General features: G+C 51.8%; 2 protein-coding genes across 3 annotated transcripts in view; one reads left to right on the top strand and one right to left on the bottom strand.

Moving 5' to 3' along the window:
• TSR1 (TSR1 ribosome maturation factor) overlaps positions 1–6,708 on the bottom strand; it is a 20,119-nt gene extending 13,411 nt beyond the window's left edge. The window contains exons 1-2 of the mRNA XM_038759075.1: positions 6,684–6,708; positions 949–1,236 (exon numbers count right to left, since the gene is read on the bottom strand). Of these exons, the coding sequence (XP_038615003.1) occupies positions 949–1,063 (115 nt within the window). The 5' untranslated portion in view covers positions 1,064–1,236; positions 6,684–6,708. The remainder of the gene's footprint in view (positions 1–948; positions 1,237–6,683) is intronic.
• A 496-nt stretch (positions 6,709–7,204) lies between these two features.
• Positions 7,205–17,072, top strand: part of SGSM2 (small G protein signaling modulator 2) — a 43,049-nt gene continuing 33,181 nt past the window's right edge. For both annotated transcript variants that reach the window (XM_038759190.1, XM_038759191.1), the window contains exons 1-2: positions 7,205–7,261; positions 10,157–10,232. In XM_038759190.1, the coding sequence (XP_038615118.1) occupies positions 7,205–7,261; positions 10,157–10,232 (133 nt within the window). The remainder of the gene's footprint in view (positions 7,262–10,156; positions 10,233–17,072) is intronic.

The following is a 17,072-nucleotide window of genomic DNA, read 5'->3' on the forward strand; positions in this document are numbered from 1 at the left end:
AGTGCTCTGCATACAGTAAGCGCTTAATAAATTTCATTATTATCATTATTGTAACCTCCCCCGCTCTTAGAACAGTGCTCTGCACATGGTAAGCGCTTAATAAATGCCATTATTATTATTACTGTAACCTCCCCAGCGCTTAGAACAGTGATTTGCACATAATAAGCGCTTAACAAATGCCATTATTATTATTATTATTTTTGTGGCCTCCCCAGGGCTCAGAACAGTGCTCTGCACATAGTAAGCGCTTAACAAATGCCATTATTATTATCATTATTGTAACCTCCCCAGCGCTTAGAACAGGGCTCTGCATATAGTAAGCGCTTAATAAATTTCATTATTCTTATCATTATTGTAACCACCCCCGCTCTTAGAACAGTGCTCTGCACATAGTAAGCGCTTAATAAATGCCATTATTATTATTATCACTGTAACCTCCCCAGCGCTTAGAACAGTGATTTGCACATAATAAGCGCTTAACAAATGCCATTATTATTATTATTTTTGTGGCCTCCCCAGGGCTCAGAACAGTGCTCTGCACATAGTAAGCGCTTAACAAATGCCATTATTCTTATCATTATTGTAACCTCCCCAGCTCTTAGAGCTCTTAGAACAGTGCTCTGCACATGGTAAGCGCTTAATAAATGCCATTATTATTATTACTGTAACCTCCCCAGCGCTTAGAACAGTGATTTGCACATAATAAGCGCTTAACAAATGCCATTATTATTTTTGTGGCCTTCCCAGGGCTTAGAACAGTGCTCTGCACATAGGAAGCGCTTAATAAATGCCATTATTATCATTATTGTAACCTCCCCAGCGCTTAGAACAGGGCTCTGCACATAGTAAGCGCTTAATCAATGGCATTATTATTAGGCCACGCTGCTTCCTAAAGATGGGGAGGCCGGTGATGGGCAGCCCTCCTTCCTTCTGCTCGCACATGCTCACCCTTGGCGTCCCGCAGTGCAGAGCCCCGGCCCCGGTGCCGCCCGGCCTTGTGCGCCTTGTTCTGCTGCTTGAGAGGCCCAGGGCGGTGGGCCGCCGCCGCCATCCTCATCCTCATCTTCTTCTTCTCCTCCTTTTTCTTCTTCCTCCTCCTCCTCCTCCTCCCCACGTGCAGCAGGGCCCGAGGGATTACTTCCGGGGAAAGGCGGAGAGCACAACTTCTTCCGGAGCCGTCGGCAGAAATCAGGCGGCGGGGGTGGGGTTTCGGCAGCCAGTGGGAGCGCGGCCCGGCTGTCAATCAATCATCAATCAGTCAATCAATCGGATTTATTGAGCGCTCACTGTGTGCAGAGCACTGGACCGAGCGCTTGGGAAGTCCAAGTTGGCAACATCTAGAGACGGCCCCTACCCAACAGCGGGCTCACGGTCTAGGAGGGGGAGACAGAGAACACAACATATGAACAAAATAAAATAAATAGAATAGATATGTATAAGTAAAATAAATAAATAGAGTGGTAAGTACGTACAAACATATATACAGGTACTGTGGGGAAGGGAAGGAGGTAAGGCGGGGGGGAGGGGGAGAGGAAGAAGGGGGCTTAGTCTGGGAAGGCCTCCTGGAGGAGGTGTCCCCCGAGAGCCCGCGCCCCCAAACTTCCCCACGTGGCCACCCAAGGACCGGCCGCTTGGGAGGGAACACCAGCGATGCAAGGTGTCGCTCAGCATTCACTCGTTCATTCATTCGATCGTATTTATTGAGCGCTTACTGTGTGCAGAGCACTGTATTAAGCGCTTGGGAAGGACAATCAATCAATCGTATTTATTGAGCGCTTACTGTGTGCAGAGCACTGTACTAAGCTCTTGGGAAGTACAAGTTGGCAACATATAGAGACAATCCCTACCCAACTGTGGGCTCACAGTCTAGAAGGGGTAGACAGAGAACAAAACCAAACATATTAACAAAATATAATAAATAGATATGTACAAGTAAAATAAATAGAGTAATAAATATGTACAAACATATATACATATATACAGGTGCTGTGGGGAAGGGAAGGAGGCAAGACGGGGGGATGGAGAGGGGGACGAGGGGGAGAGGAAGGAAGGGGCTCAGTCTGGGAAGGCCTCCTGGAGGAGGTGAGCTCTCAGTAGGGCCCCGAAGGGAGGAAGAGAGCTAGCTTGGCGGATGGGCAGAGGGATCGGGGGCATTCCAGGCCCGGGGGATGACGTGGGCCGGGGGTCGACGGCGGGACAGGCGAGAACCAGGCCTAACGGTGAGGAGATTAGCAGCGGAAGGTGCGGGCTGGGCTGGAGAAGGAGAGAAGGGAGGTGTGGTAGGAGGGGGCGAGGTGATGGACAGCCTTGAAGCTGAGGGTGAGGAACTTTTGCCTGATGCGTAGGTTGATTGGTAGCCACTGGAGATTTTTGAGGAGGGGAGTAACATGCCCAGAGCGTTTCTGGACAAAAACGATCCATAGTAATAATAATACCATTTATTAAGTGCTTACTATGTGCTGAACAGTGTTCTAAGCACTAGGGAGGTTACGAGGTGATCAGGTTGTCCCACAGGGGGCTCACAATAATAATAATAATGGCATTTATTAAGCACTATGTGCAAAGCACTGTCCTAAGCGCTGGGGAGGTCATGAGGTACTCAGGTTGTCCCACGGGGGGCTCACAGTCTTCATCCCCATTTTACAGATGAGGGAACTGAGGCACAGAGAAGTGAAGTGACTTGCCCAAAGTCACACAGCTGACAGTTGGCGGAGCCGGAATTTGAACCCATGACCTCTGACTCCAGAGCCCACGCTCTTTCCACTGAGCCATGCTGCTTCTCTACGCTTCTTCTTTTTCATCTTCTCTAGTCATGCATTCATTTGTATTTATTGAGTGCTTACTGTGTGCAGAGCAGTGTATTAAGCGCTTGGGAAGTACAAATCGGCAACATAAAGAGATGGTCCATACCCAACCATAGGATCACAGTCTAGAAGGGGGAGACAGACAAAAAAGGAAAACAAGCAGACAGGTGTCAATACCATCAGAATAAATAGAATTACAGCTTTATACACATCCTCTAGCTCCGGCTGTTCCAGGGCCGTTCGGTCGCCCAACAGTGCCTGCCCTCCCCTCTGGTCTCTCCCGAGCTGGGCCCAGCCGTGACTAGCGTGGCAAAGCGGTCCGGCTGCCGGTGGCCGCCCTCCACCCAAAGGATGGACCGGCCTTCTGCACACCCCTCCCATCTTACTCCAGCCAAATCCCGTTCCAAGCCTGTGGCGAACAAGTTCATTCATTCATTCAGTCGTATTTATTGAGCGCATACTGTGTGCAGAGTGCTGTACTGGGCGCTTGGAAAGTACAGTTCGGCAACAGATAGAGACAATCCCTACTCAACAATGGGCTCACAGTCTAGAAGGGGGAGACGGACAACAAATCAAAACAAGTAGGCACACCAGCCCCCGAAATAATCCCAGAGGCCATTTCTAAGTGCAGGAAGGGGCCTAGGGGCTGTCTCACAGGCCTTCCAAAAGTCATTCAATCGTATTTATTGAACACTTACTGGGTGCAGAGCACTGTACTATTACTACTAATAATAATAGTAAGCGCTTACTATATGCCAAGCACTGTTCTAAGCACTGGGGTAGATACAAGGTTATCAAGGTGTCAACCAATCAATTGTATTTATTGAGCGCTTACTGTGTGCAGAGCACTGTACTAGGCGCTTGGGAAGTACAAGTTGGCAACATATAGAGACGGTCCCTACCCAACAGTGGGCTCACAGTCTAGAAGCGGTAGACAGGAGCAGACAGAGGGTGAGGGGACAGGACTGGGGCACAGGACTGGGGCACATGGGGCTCACAGTCTTCATCCCCATTTGACAGAAGAGGTAACTGAGGCACAGAGAAGTTAAGTGAGTTGCCCAAAATCACACAGCAGACAAGTGGCGGAGCCGACATTAGAACCCACGACCTCTGACTCCCAAGCCTGGGATCTTGCTATTAAGCCAAGCTGCTACTAAGCGCTTGGGAAGTGCAATTCATCATCATCAATCGTATTTATTTAGCGCTTACTGTGTGCAGAGCACTGTACTAAGCGCTTGGGAAGTACAAGTTGGCAACATATAGAGACAGTCCCTACCCAACAGTGGGCTCACAGTCTAAAAGGACAGTGTCACACAGTCTAAATTCAGCAACAGAGACAATCCCCATCCACAATGGTCCCACATGCAATCCATCACCCTAAGGTCCACTTTGCTTAACCTTGGGGTGAAAGGCAGCTCCTTGGGGTGGTATGCTGTGGGCGGGGAATGTATCTGTTTAGTGTTATATTGTGCTCTCACAAGCGCTTAATATAGTGTCCTGCACACAGTTAGGGCCGAATAAATGCGATTGAATGAATGAAAGGGTGGGGGACCAGCCGGGCTCTTGCCTGTAATATTGTCCATTCTGCTTCAGCTGCAGCGGCGAGTTTTGAGAGCTGGACTGTCCCTCCACTCTCGTTCCCGTGAGCCGGAGCAGTTCTAAACACCTGCGAGGTGGCACGGATAGGCGGTTTTTCCAAATGAGGACCCTCCGGCCGAGCCTGCGGGGAGCTTGTAGGCTCTCTCGTTGCGGGCTTCATCATCATCAATCGTATTTATTGAGCGCTTACTATGTGCAGAGCACTGTACTAAGCAATTGGGAATTACAAATTGGCAACATATAGAGACAGTCCCTACCCAACAGTGGGCTCACAGTCTAAAAGGGGGAGACAGAGAACAAAACCAAACATACTAACAAAATAAAATAAATAGAATAGATATGTACAAGTAAAAGAAATAAATAAATAAATAGAGTAATAAATATGTACAAACATATATACATATATACAGGTGCTGTGAGGAAGGGAAGGAGGTAAGATGGGGGGATGGAGAGGGGGACGAGGGGGAGAGGAAGGAAGGGGCTCAGTCTGGGAAGACCTCCTGGAGGAGGTGAGCTCTCAGGCTTCATTCATTCAATCGTATTTATTGAGCGCTTACTGTGTGCAGAGCACTGTACTAAGAGCTGGGAAAGTACAATTCGGCCACAAATAGAGACAATCCCTACCCAACAACGGGCTCACAATCTGGAAGCGGGGAGACAGACAACAAAACAAGTAACCAGGCTTCAGTAGCATCTATATACATCAATAGAATTATAGATGTATATGCATCATTAATAAAATTGATAGAATAATAAATATGTACAGATAGACACCAGTGCTGTGGGGAAGGGAGGAGGGTAGAGCAGAGGGAGGGAGTCGGGGCGATGGGGAGGGGAGGAGGAGCAGAAGAAAAAGGGGGCATGGGCTTCCTTCCTCCACTTTTCCCTCCTTTCCCCCACCCTATCCCCACCCCCGCCTGGCCCTCCCGCTTTCTCCCTTTGTCATTCATTCATTCATTCAATCGTATTTATTGAGCGCTTACTGTGTGCAGAGCACTGTACTAAACGCTTAAGAGCCGGGTGGGCCCGCTCCTTTCCCTCCCGGGGTGGCTCAGTGGAAAGAGCCCGGGTTTGGGAGTCAGAGGTCGTGGGTTCTAATCCCGGCCCCGCCACCTGTCAGCTGTGTGACTTTGGGCAAGTCCCTCCACTTCCCTGGGCCTCAGTGACCTCATCTGTCAAACGGGGATGAAGACCGTGAGCCCCACGTGGGACAACCTGATAACCTTGTATCTCCCCGGGCGCTTAGAGCAGTGCTTGGCACATAGTAAGCGCTTAACAATAAATAGCAATAAATACGATTGATTGATTGATTGATTAACGAATACCACCACTACTATTATTAGAACAGTGCTTTGCACATAGTAAGCGCTTAATAAATGCCATTAGTATTATTATTATTATTATTATAGTAAGGGCTTTTAGACTGTGAGCCCACTGTTGGGTAGGGACTGTCTCTATATGTTGCCAATTTGTACTTCCCAAGCGCTTAGTACAGTGCTCTGCACATAGCGCTCAATAAATACGATTGATGATGATGATAAGGGCTTCATCGTGTCTCAGTGGAAAGAGCCCGGGCTTGGGAGTCAGAGGTGATGGGTTCAAATCCTGGCTCCGCCAATCGTCAGCTGTGTGACTTCGGGCACGTCACTTAACTTCTCTGTGCCTTAGCTACCTCATCCGTAAAATGGGGATTTTACATTCCGTGTGAGCCCCACGGGGGACAACCTGATCACCCTGTATCTCCCCAGCGCTTAGAACAGTGCTCTGCACATAGTAAGCGCTTAACAAATACCATTATTATCATTACCTGTCCCGCCGTCGACCCCCAGCCCACGTCATCCCCCGGGCCTGGAATGCCCCCAATCCCTCTGCCCCTCCGCCAAGCTAGCTCTCTTCCTCCCTTCAAGGCCCTGCTGAGAGCTCACCTCCTCCAGGAGGCCTTCCCAGACTGAGCCCCTTCCTTCCTCTCCCCCTCGTCCCCCTCTCCATCCCCCATCTTACCTCCTTCCCTTCCCCACAGCACCTGTATATATGTATATATGGTTGTACATATTTATTACTCTATTTATTTATTTTACTTGTACATTTCTATCCTATTTATTTTATTTTGTCGGTATGTTTGGTTCTGTTCACTGTCTCCCCCTTTTAGACTGTGAGCCCACTGTTGGGTAGGGACCGTCTCTATGTGTTGCCAACTTGTACTTCCCAAGCGCTTAGTCCAGTGCTCTGCGCATAGTAAGCGCTCAATAAATACGATTGATTGATTGATTGATTGACTACCATCATCATCACGAGTAGGTTCCTCCGGGGGGAGGGCGGGTTTGCCACGTGGTAGCCCCCTCCGAGGAGTTCCCGGGGGCGTCGGCTCCTCCCTCCTCCCCCTCCTGTGAGGAAGGGGCTGTTCACAATGCGGGGAGAGGGATGTCGGTTGCCATGGCAGCGGCGGGGGCTCCCGGTAGCAAGCATCCAGGCCGGCCGCCCCCAGGTGCACGTTCTCCTGCTGCTGCTCCTCCTCTCCTCCTCCTCCTCCTCCTCTTCTCCTCCTCCTCCTCTTCTTCTCCTCCTCCTCCTCTTCCTCCCCCAGCCCCCGTCGCCGAGCCTCCCCCCGCCCGGCGGCCGTGGGCAGGGGCCGGGCTAGGCCTTGACGTCGGTGCGGGGCTCGGAAGATGGCTGCGAAGCCGGTCCCCGGGCCCCGGCTGCCGGGGCCAACGGGCTGCCGGGCCGGCCGGGGCTCCTCCTTCCCCGCCGAGGACTGAGCCGCAGGGCGACCCCCGCCCCGACCCCCGACCCCCCGCAGCACCATGAGCGGCGCCGAGGACGCCCTCAAAGAGAAGCTGCTGTGGAACGTGAAAAAGGAGGCAAGTCGGACCCCCCCCGGGGACCCGGGAGACGCGGGCAGAGTGATGGTGAGCCCCATGTGGGAAAACCTTGTAGCCCCCAGCGCTTAGAACAGTGCTTCGCACGTAATAAGCGCTTAACAAACCCCATTGTGATCCCCCTTCTAGACCGTGAGCCCGTTGTTGGGGAGGGACCGTCTCTGTAATAATGATGGCATTTATTAAGCGCTTACTATGTGCAAAGCACTATTCTAAGCGCTGGGGAGGTTACCAGGTTGTCCCCATTGTACAGATGAGGTAACTGAGGCACGGGGAAGTGAAGTGACTTGCCCAAAGTCACACAGCTGACAGTTGGCGGAGCCGGGATTCGAACCCATGAACTCTGACTCCAGAGCCCGGGTTCTTTCCATTGAGCCGCGCGGTGTTGCCAACTTGTACTTCCCAAGCGCCTAGTACAGTGCTCTGCACACAGTAAGCGCTCGATAAATACGATTGAATGACTGAATGAATGAAGGTTGAGGGGAGGGGTCTCCCCGCTCAGGGGGCCGGGGGCGAGGCCAATCAATCAATCAGTCGTATTTATTGAGCGCTTACTGTGTGCAGAGCACTGTACTAAGCGCTTGGGAAGACCCAAGTTGGCAACATATAGAGACAGTCCCTACCCAACAGTGGGCTCACAGTCTAGAAGGGGGCTCACAGTCTCCCCCGCTTCGGGGCTGCAAAGTGGGGCCCTCCCTTCGAGGTCGAGGCAGGACCCTGGCCAGAGCTCTTGCAGCCCTCGCCTGGGGGTGGGGGGCAGAGCCCCTTGAGTTGGGGGGCTTGGGGGAGGGGGGTTCCCCGCCGCTATTCCCAGGCCCCCTCGGTGGTGACGGCGGACGCTGGACAGGGACCGTCTCCACGCAGGGGAGGGGAGAGGAGAAGAGAGGAGGGGTCCCCAGGGGAAGCGGCTCATTGATTCCCAGCCCTGGCAGGGTCCCGGGTGGGTCCGGGCACCTCCCTGCTACGGGGGAAGCCCCATCCCCGCCCTTTCACGAAGCCCCAGGGCTCCCCTTCCCCCCAGCCGGGAGTGTCTCCCCCAGAGGCCCATTTCGGAGCCATTCATTTCTTCGCAGCCTCCTGGGCTGGAGTCCCCCACCGTTGCGCCCCCTCCCCGCCTTCACCCCCTCAGCCCTTGCCCCAACCCCCACCCTTCTTCCTCCCGTTCCCTATGGGGCTCCAACCTGCCGGTTTGGAGGCCTCTTTGTAAGAGTGGGACGATAACGAATCCCCCGTTATCTCCGCAGCCCTCACAATAAATCCTTTTTATTGATCCCTTACTATGTACAAACCACTGTAGTAAGCACTTGGGCGTGTGCAATGTAACAGAGTTGGTAGACCCATTCCCTGCCCAGGACGAGTTGGTCTTCCTTCTTGGAAACCCCAAAACGGCTCTAGGACAGAGCCGATGCCACTGTCTTAGAGAGAGATGCAGGAACCCCATGGGAAGGACCCCAGACCCCAGAGAGCTTCCCCTTTATGTTCTCTCCACACACTGGCCCCCGGAGTCCCCTATGACTGTAGCCGCTCAGATTTGGAGGCTTTACCCCAGGGGTATTCTTCCTATCCTCTTTTCCTCCCTTTCTGCCCCGGGCCGCCCCAAAGGGGACAGCTCCTTTTCCTCCTCTCCATCATCCCATCATCTCTCTTCCCATTGCATGAAAAGCTCCTTGGTACTTGACAATGCAGAGCAGCCTGAAGAGGTTAAAAAGGCCAGACCTTCACTAACGCAATCACTCTCCCTTCTGGGCCCCAGTCTCCGGTTTAAAGCAGGGGTGGTTCAGCAAATGTGAGAAATGCCCAGGAAGCCCGGGTGGATGAGGTCAGAACTATTTAGATGAATGGAGGCAAACTGAACTCCCTTCTGAGTGACCTGAATTAACCCTGGGTTACTTCGTGCCCTCTCCCTCTTCCAGCCTCCTGCCCACCTCCGTTGAGGACCTGCTCTTAGGTGGGGGTGGATTTCCATGGAAACGTAACCTCCTTCTTCCCACTTTTGAGTCTGATGTTGGCTCTGGGGCAAGCTCCGAGAGGGTTCGGGGGTTTGGGACAGGATATATGCAAACTCAACGCCAACTTCCAGAACCGGACCCGACTGAGCGAGCCACGATCCTGTGGATCGGGACCCTTCCCCTGGCATCACTGCCCAATCCGAGCCTCCCACCTGCCCGGCGGTGGGAAGGGTAGGAGGTTGGCAGGCAGAAACTTCAGCTTGCCTCCACCCCCGCAGGATATTTGGAAACACATCATGGCAGAAACTGGGTGAGAGCCAAAATGGCGAGGCCCAGATGAGCAGAGACTGGGAAGGGGGAGAAATACAGTTCAGGAAAGCCAGGAGTGACCAGATCCTGACCTTGAGAGGAGCAGCTGGGAAATATGAACAGCCTGAAATATGAACAGCCTTCACTGGGACAGTCTGTCCCTCTTGGGCGAGTCAATCGTGCCGTGATCGGCCCAACACCCATGTGCACATGAATGCGTACACACACATATTGGCACACCCAGGCCCGCACTGGTTTGGTCGTGGCCCAGCTCGAGAGGGTCCTGTCTGAACCAGAAAATCTCCAGGGCATCTGTGCCAGCCTGAATCTACCCCAGGAGGTCAAGGATGACCCCCAGACCACAGATTTCGTATCTCCAATATAATCCACATTTCCCCTGCTTCATTCTAGCCCTAGAGCAGTGAAGGTCTGTGGGGCTAATAGTGCTGAGGGATGGGGGGGGGGGGGTGGGGTGTCTGAACCTGTTGGATCATTCATTCATTCAATCATATTTATTGAGCACTTACTATGTGCAAAGCATTGTACTAAGCTGCTTGATCCAGCTGCTTGATCCTTTGGTCCGACGGAATGTTGACCCTGGCTACCTGGCTGTCTGCAGGTCAAACAGATCATGGAGGAGGCCGTCACCAGGAAGTTTGTGCATGAAGACAGCAGCCACATCATCGCTCTGTGTGGTGAGTGATCAGTCTCCTTTCTAGAGGGAGATTGGGGGAGAAAGGGATGGGGAGGCTGGACATCGGGGGGTTTCTGTGAGGAAAGAAATGTACAGACCCCTCCCAGACGTGAGCTCTCTTGGGACTTGGGATTCCGTGGGCAGGAAATGTGTCTGTTGATTGTTGTATTGTACTCTCCCAAGCACTTAGTTCAGTGCTCTGCACACAGTAAGCATTCAATAAATATGATCGAGTGAATTCCGAGCACTCAGCCCTGCCATAGGTGTGTGGTGGCGGGGGAGGGTGCCCCAAAGCTCTGGGCCACTCTGCAGGTGAAGGGGTGGCCTCTCCAGGGTCAGCGCCCAGACGGGGGCAAGGCTTTGCCACCGCTCGGCAAGTGAGATGGTATTATCCCCAGCCAGGGCCTCACCCATCACAAATCCTTCCCCGCAGCCAGCTACTGTGGACTCCAAGGCCCCAGCACTCTCAAGCCTGTTAATGGGGGCATTTATGGGGATGCGAGTGGGAATTAGATGGGAGATTCCTACGTGAGCCTTCCATCTCGCTAGATCTCCCAAGCTCCACGCCCCAGGCGACTGAAGCTCCAAGACGAAGCTCTTGTCTCTGCTCCCCACTGGGTTTCCGTTTTAGTCTCGAGGAAATTGCCCTGCCTCTCGGCTCGGCCCCCACCGCGGGGCTTCGGCAGCAAGGAGCCCTCCACAACCATTGATCTATCTTCCCAGGCGGCTCTGCTCGGGTTCCCAGCGGCTGCTGTTTTCCTTGGAGTCTCTCCGTCTGGCTGTGTCTTAGGGGCGTTTGGCTCGGCTCCCACCCCTGGGGTGGCTTTAATCTGTCAGCTGTTGCCCTGCAGAGAGGTGGTCTTGTTGCTGGGAACTCTGCGGGAGATGGCACCAGGCAAGAAATGGGGAAATCCATTCTCATTTCTCTGCCTTTTGCCGGCCGGGATGAGTCTTCAGGTCTGCCCGATGCCAGGCTGGTAAGGGCTGCCCTGGTTTCCGGCCCTGTCCTTTGACGGGAGGGTTCTCCCAGTCCCAAAGCGGGCCTGCTCACATCTTCCAGTCAGTCAGTTAATCAGTCAATGGTATTTATGTGTGCAGAGCACTGTACTAAGCAACTGAGAGAGAACAATACAACAGAGTTGGTAGACACATCCCCTGCCCACAGCCAGCCTAGAGGATTGTGGTATTAAGCACTTACTATGTGCCAAGAACTGAACTAAGCGCTGAGGTAGATACCAGATATATCAGGTTCCGCTTGGGGCTCACAGTCTAAGTTAAAAGGAAAACAGGTATTGAAATCCCCATTTTGCAGATGAAGTGAGGCAAAGAGAAGTTAAGTGACTTGCCCAAGGTCTTCTCTTCAGGTAAGGTCTACACTGAAGGAAATGAAATACCTCTGCCACTTGTCTGCTGTGTGACCTTCAGCAAATGACTTCACTTCTCCGTGCCTCAGTTCCCTCATCTGTAAAATGGAAATTAAGACTGTGAGCCCTATGTGGGACAGGGATTGTGTCCAACCCAATTACATCTACCCCAGTGCTTAGAACAGTGCCTGGCACATATTAAGTGCTTAATACCACAATGATTATAATTATTATTATTACCCTTCTATAGGGGTATTCATTTGAAGATGAGTTAGATCCTCCAAAGCGCTAAGCTTCATCCAGGGCAGACGGAGGGAAAGACAGCGCTTAGAACAGTGCTTGGCACATGGCAAGCTCTTAACAAATACCATCATCAACAAGGAATACTAGAGACCACAAGAGAACTAGCAGCTAGAGTAGATCCAAGAGAACACAGATGTGAATCACTTGCCTTTTTCCGGCCAGTGAGTTTCAGAGCTGGGGCAGGGACACTAGGATCCAGGCTCTCAAATGCACCCCAGAGACACAAGTTCACCCAGGAAGCTATATTTTTATGATATTTAATAAGTATTTACTATGGGCTAAGCACTGAGGTAGGCACAAGATTACCAAATTAGTTCCTGTCCCACCTAGGGCTCCATGTGTGTCTTATCCCCATTCTATAGATGAGGAAATAGGGGCACAGAGAGGCCAAGGGGCCTGCCCAAGGTCACACATCAGGCTAGCAACAGAGCTGGGACTCAAGCCTCAGCCTCCTGACTCCCGGTTCCATGTGCTTTCCACTAGACCACCCTGCCTCCCAAGCCTGTCTCTTGGCCTTTAATAGGATCCGGGTGCTGTCAGCAGGTTGGCAGGGAGACTGAGATTTGTGGAAGCCAAAGGTAATTCCCACTCAGGCAACTGAGAGTATATACTGAACCCCTAGTATGTACAGAAAATTATATTAAATACTTGGGAGATTACAGTAGGGCTAGTAGGCGTGTTCTTTGCTCTCAAGGAGCTTGCAGGCTAATAGAATGATAAGAATGCAATGGTAAAAATAAATAACGATGATAAATTATGAAACAAAACAAAAGCAAATTAAGAATTCAACCCTCAGAGCTAGAACATTCTGTGGCATTTGCCTGGGGCGAACCTAGTCTCATTTTGGGGAGGCTTGGGGGAGCCAAGGTTGGGAGCCATCCCTAGAGCCCTTCCCAGCAGAAACCAACCAGGGACCAACCCTGCCCCCCACCAATTTCGGGAAGTGAACCCCGCTGCTCCTGGAGTCCCAGACTCCAGCGTCCAGCTCCTCTCCATGAACACCAGGTCCCTTATGAATGGAGGTTGGGATTGGGTGGGAGAAATAAGTGCTCAAGGAGAATCTGTATCCAAGCCTCCTCAGATCCGGGCCCGCAGCCAGGCACCATTCATGGCCTACCTCGGCAGTTATGAGACGATCACCACAGGGGCAGGCACAGTGAGCCAGGCTTGGAAATAAGCTGCGGTCTTCAGCTTTGGGCACGAAATTGGGTTTCATTCGGTCACCAGTGCCAACGAGCCTCCCAGGAAGAGGCCGAGGGGGTGTCCGCGGGTGACTCGGGACTGCGTTGGTACAGTCGCATCCGAACTTGTCTGTCCCGGGATCGACGGCACCGAGAAGCCGATTGGATTTCCGCACTTCCCGCCCGGGGCTGGGAGGAATGCTCTGCCTTTAGGCCTCCCGAATCCGAGGGCCTCTGGGGATCTCCCCCGCCACCAGATCAGGAGTCGGGAGCCAGGGTAAGAGCAGACTCACACACCGCCTGCTCTGACATCTCATTTCCCAGATGCACTTTCTTTTCTAATTATATAAACAAGAAGCGGACACGATTACAGAAAAGGTGCAGGTGGCTTTGCCTAGCAGGTGACACTTGAGGTAAATTAGATCTCATTCATGTCTCTTGGAGAGATGACCCCTGTTGTTCTGCAATACATCCTTGTATCTCTCTTTCTCTCTCCTGCTCTGATGATGATTGGTTCCTGTTTCTGTTTGTCTAAAGGTTTATATGTAGTGGGTGGTTGAGGGGAAGAGGGAAAGGACTGAGGACCCCTCCCCAAGTTTGCCACAACCCTGCCCCTTTTTTTCTGTCCCACTGGCCATGAGAGCCAGCTCTACCCCCACAGATCACGATCCTCTTCCCTAGTTGACCACATCCCTCGTGGTAGCCAAAATGAGGCTGGGGCTGGAACTGAGTGAGGGTCTCTGAAGACCCTGCACAGCAGTGGGTCTTCCCTACCCGGCTTCCCGTTGCTAAGCATCTATCATTTAGCCAGCGAGGTCTCCTGACCTGCTGGGAGCCGCTCCAGGGAATTGTAGTAGGGGATGCTAATGAGTCTGAAGAGAGGCAGGTGCCATCGAAGGTTTGCATGCCACCTTGGCTAATTGCGCTGAGAAGCAGAAGCTGCATCTGCAGCTTCTGCAGCACCTGACATACCAGGCTCTCCCCGCTGCACCAGGCTCGAGGGGTTTTCAGGCTGAGTTTCTGTTCCTCGAGAGATGGATTCTTCTCTGTGTCAGAACCGCCTCCCTGCAGATGAATCTCTCCTTCCCTGGGCACCTCATGTCTCCCTTTCGAGATTCAGAATCTCCTCAGGCTGGCGGGACCTTGTTCTGATGACTTGACACCTGTCCACATGTTTTGTTTTGTTGTCTGTCTCCCCCTTCTAGACTGTGAGCCCGTTGTTGGGTAGGGACCGTCTCTATATGTTGCCGACTTGTACTTCCCAAGCGCTTAGTACAGCGCTCTGCACACAGTAAGCGCTCAATAAATACGATTGAATGAATGAATGAATGAATTCCCCCACCTCTGATCAAGCTAGGCTTCCCTCAACCTCTTGTCCTGAGAGGTGGGCAGGGAAGGGGTTGCACTTCTCCCTGTCCTGATTTTTCCACTCCCCGTAACCATTCAGCCTTCTATAAACTTCCCAATGGACTCAGGCCAATCCAGTCTGGCTTGTTATCCCAGTAAGAGACCTCTTTTCTCCATGACCCTCATCCTCCTGTATCTCCGCTGGGCCCCTGCCTTGCCCGGGACAGAGAGCACTCAGGTCTCCCAGGGCCTTTCTGAGCCAGCCTATCTAGTAGTTGTAACGTGATCCTTTACTAACAGTGAGTGGCCGGGATTTTGAAACCCCAAAGCCAAAACGAAACCCCTGTCAGTCCAGTGGAAGGGGGAATGTGGCCCTTCTTCTCTGATCCAGTTCAGTAGCATTCACACTGAGGCATTTTACCCTTTTCTGGCCAAAGCGTACTGCTGCCTGGCATCTGGATAGCAGAGAGGCGGGCAGCCGTCAGGGCAGATTTGGAAAGGGTTGGGCAGGGTGATCGCCTGGTGGGGATGCTGAAAGATCGTTGGAACACTTTCGGTCACTTTTGAGTTTGGACGTCCAGTTTCTAATCACTGGGGTCCTAGTACCTACGGCAGTTGATTGTCAGGGTAGGGAGTCTAAGGCCTCCTGAGGTTGCCCCGGGTGTTTGCTGCCACCATCCCGTGACTCTTAGATTGGAAACCCCCCTGAAAAGCTCAAGAAGCTCTTGGGGGATTCAGCTCTCTCCCTCCACTTGTCATTCGCAGGGGTCAGGAGGGAAGGCCAAAAGCTCCACCTGGGAGAACGAGCTCTCTGATTCTGCAGGACGCAAACACTCACAGAGTAATCCTTCTGGTTATAAATAGTGAGCCCTGGTATTTACCTAGTTGAAGATTTCAACCGCAACAGTGGCTGTGCGAGTGAATCGAAAACTAGATCCAGGAATAGCTGCCTACCCCTGATCTGGTCCTTGTTCTTAACTTAAACCCAGAGACCGACCACCCTACCTGAAACACTGCTCCACTTTGGCGAGCAGCTTCTCTGAATGCACCATCCCCAAAGCCCTTCCTTGAGAGATTGCCCAGCTGAACCCCCATCTTCCCGGCAAACACCAGCTTCACACTTCTTTCCTGGAAGTTTGGCAGGGGCTGTCTTTCTGACCCTGGAATTTTTCCTCTTTTCTGTTGCAAGGGGCTGTCTCACCGTGCCTTCCCAAAAACCATGTGGGCTTGGACTTTGAAAGAAACCAATAGCATCTGTAAGAGGAAGGACTGAGGGATTCTAGACCAGTGACAAGGCTCTCTCTGGTCCTGAAGGGGTTTCTTCTTGGGAGGCAGATGCCAGGGCTGTTTGTAGAATGACTTGGTGGAAAGAGGATAGATTGGGTGTCAGGAGACCTGGGCTCCAGTCCTGGGTCCACCACCTGCCCGCTGTGTGATCTTGGGAAAGTCACAACTTCTCTGTGCCTCAGTTTCCTCATCTGTAAAATGCAGATTAAAAACCTGCTCTCCTCCCCTTTAGATTGAGGGCCCAGGTCTGATGGTTGCTACCCCAATGATTTGTAGTGTTTGACACATTTTAAGTGCTTAACAAATATTACTATTATCATTATTATTAGTAGCAATAATAATATTCCTGTTCTATGCTCATATTTACAGGACCCTCCTTTCTCCCCCATTGCCTTCAAGTTCCCTTTCAATCAATCAATCAATCAATCAATCGTATTTATTGAGCACTTACTATGTGCAGAGCACTGTACTAAGCGCTTGGGAAGTACAAATTGGCAACATATAGAGACAGTCCCTACCCAACAGTGGGCTCACAGTCTAAAAGGGGGAGACAGAGAACAAAACCAAACATACTAACAAAATAAAATAAATAGAATAGATATGTACAAGTAAAATAAATAAATAAATAGAGTAATAAATACGTACAAACATGTATACATATATACAGGTGCTGTGGGGAAGGGAAGGAGGTAACATGGGGAGATGGAGAGGGGGATGAGGGGGAGGGGAAGGAAGGGGCTAAGTCTGGGAAGGCCTCCTGGAGGAGGTGAGCTCTCAGCAGGGCTCTCAGCAGGGCTTTCAATAAGGGAGAATGAAGCCCTTGCCTAAAAAAGGCTCTGGGAGTTTCTGGGGCAAGCTGCCCTTCTTCTCAGTCCCCTGTCCTTTTTCAGTACCAGCCTGCTATTTTGCCCAAGCTCTCTGACTCGGCTCCGGTGACATTCCTTTCTTCCTTAAGAGGATCTGGTGAATCAAGAGGCCACTCCTGTCTCCATACGGTTCGGATTAAGAGGGCTGCCTGTGCCATTCAAGGGATCTTGTGATCTGAGAGCAGATGGCAGTGACACTTAGCCCTAAGTCCTGATCACAATAGTCCGGGTCAGGGCTAGGCAGCTCTGCCCTGCCCTGCAATGCCCTGCAACATCCAGTGACTTTCTACTGGGGCAACTGGTAGACAGCCTGTAGGTCTTCCCCAAACCTGGTATGGGAGTGAAGATGGTGTTCTACTGGCGCCGTGACCATATTTTTTTTTATGGTATTTGTTAAGCGCCTGCTATGTGTCAGGCACTGTACTAAGCACTGGAGTAGATCCAAGCCAATCAGATTCTGAAAAGCTTGCTGTGGGCAGGGAAAGTGTCTGCC

Source organism: Tachyglossus aculeatus, chromosome 17 (genome assembly GCF_015852505.1).
Source record: "Tachyglossus aculeatus isolate mTacAcu1 chromosome 17, mTacAcu1.pri, whole genome shotgun sequence".
Taxonomy (NCBI): Eukaryota; Metazoa; Chordata; class Mammalia; order Monotremata; family Tachyglossidae; genus Tachyglossus; species Tachyglossus aculeatus.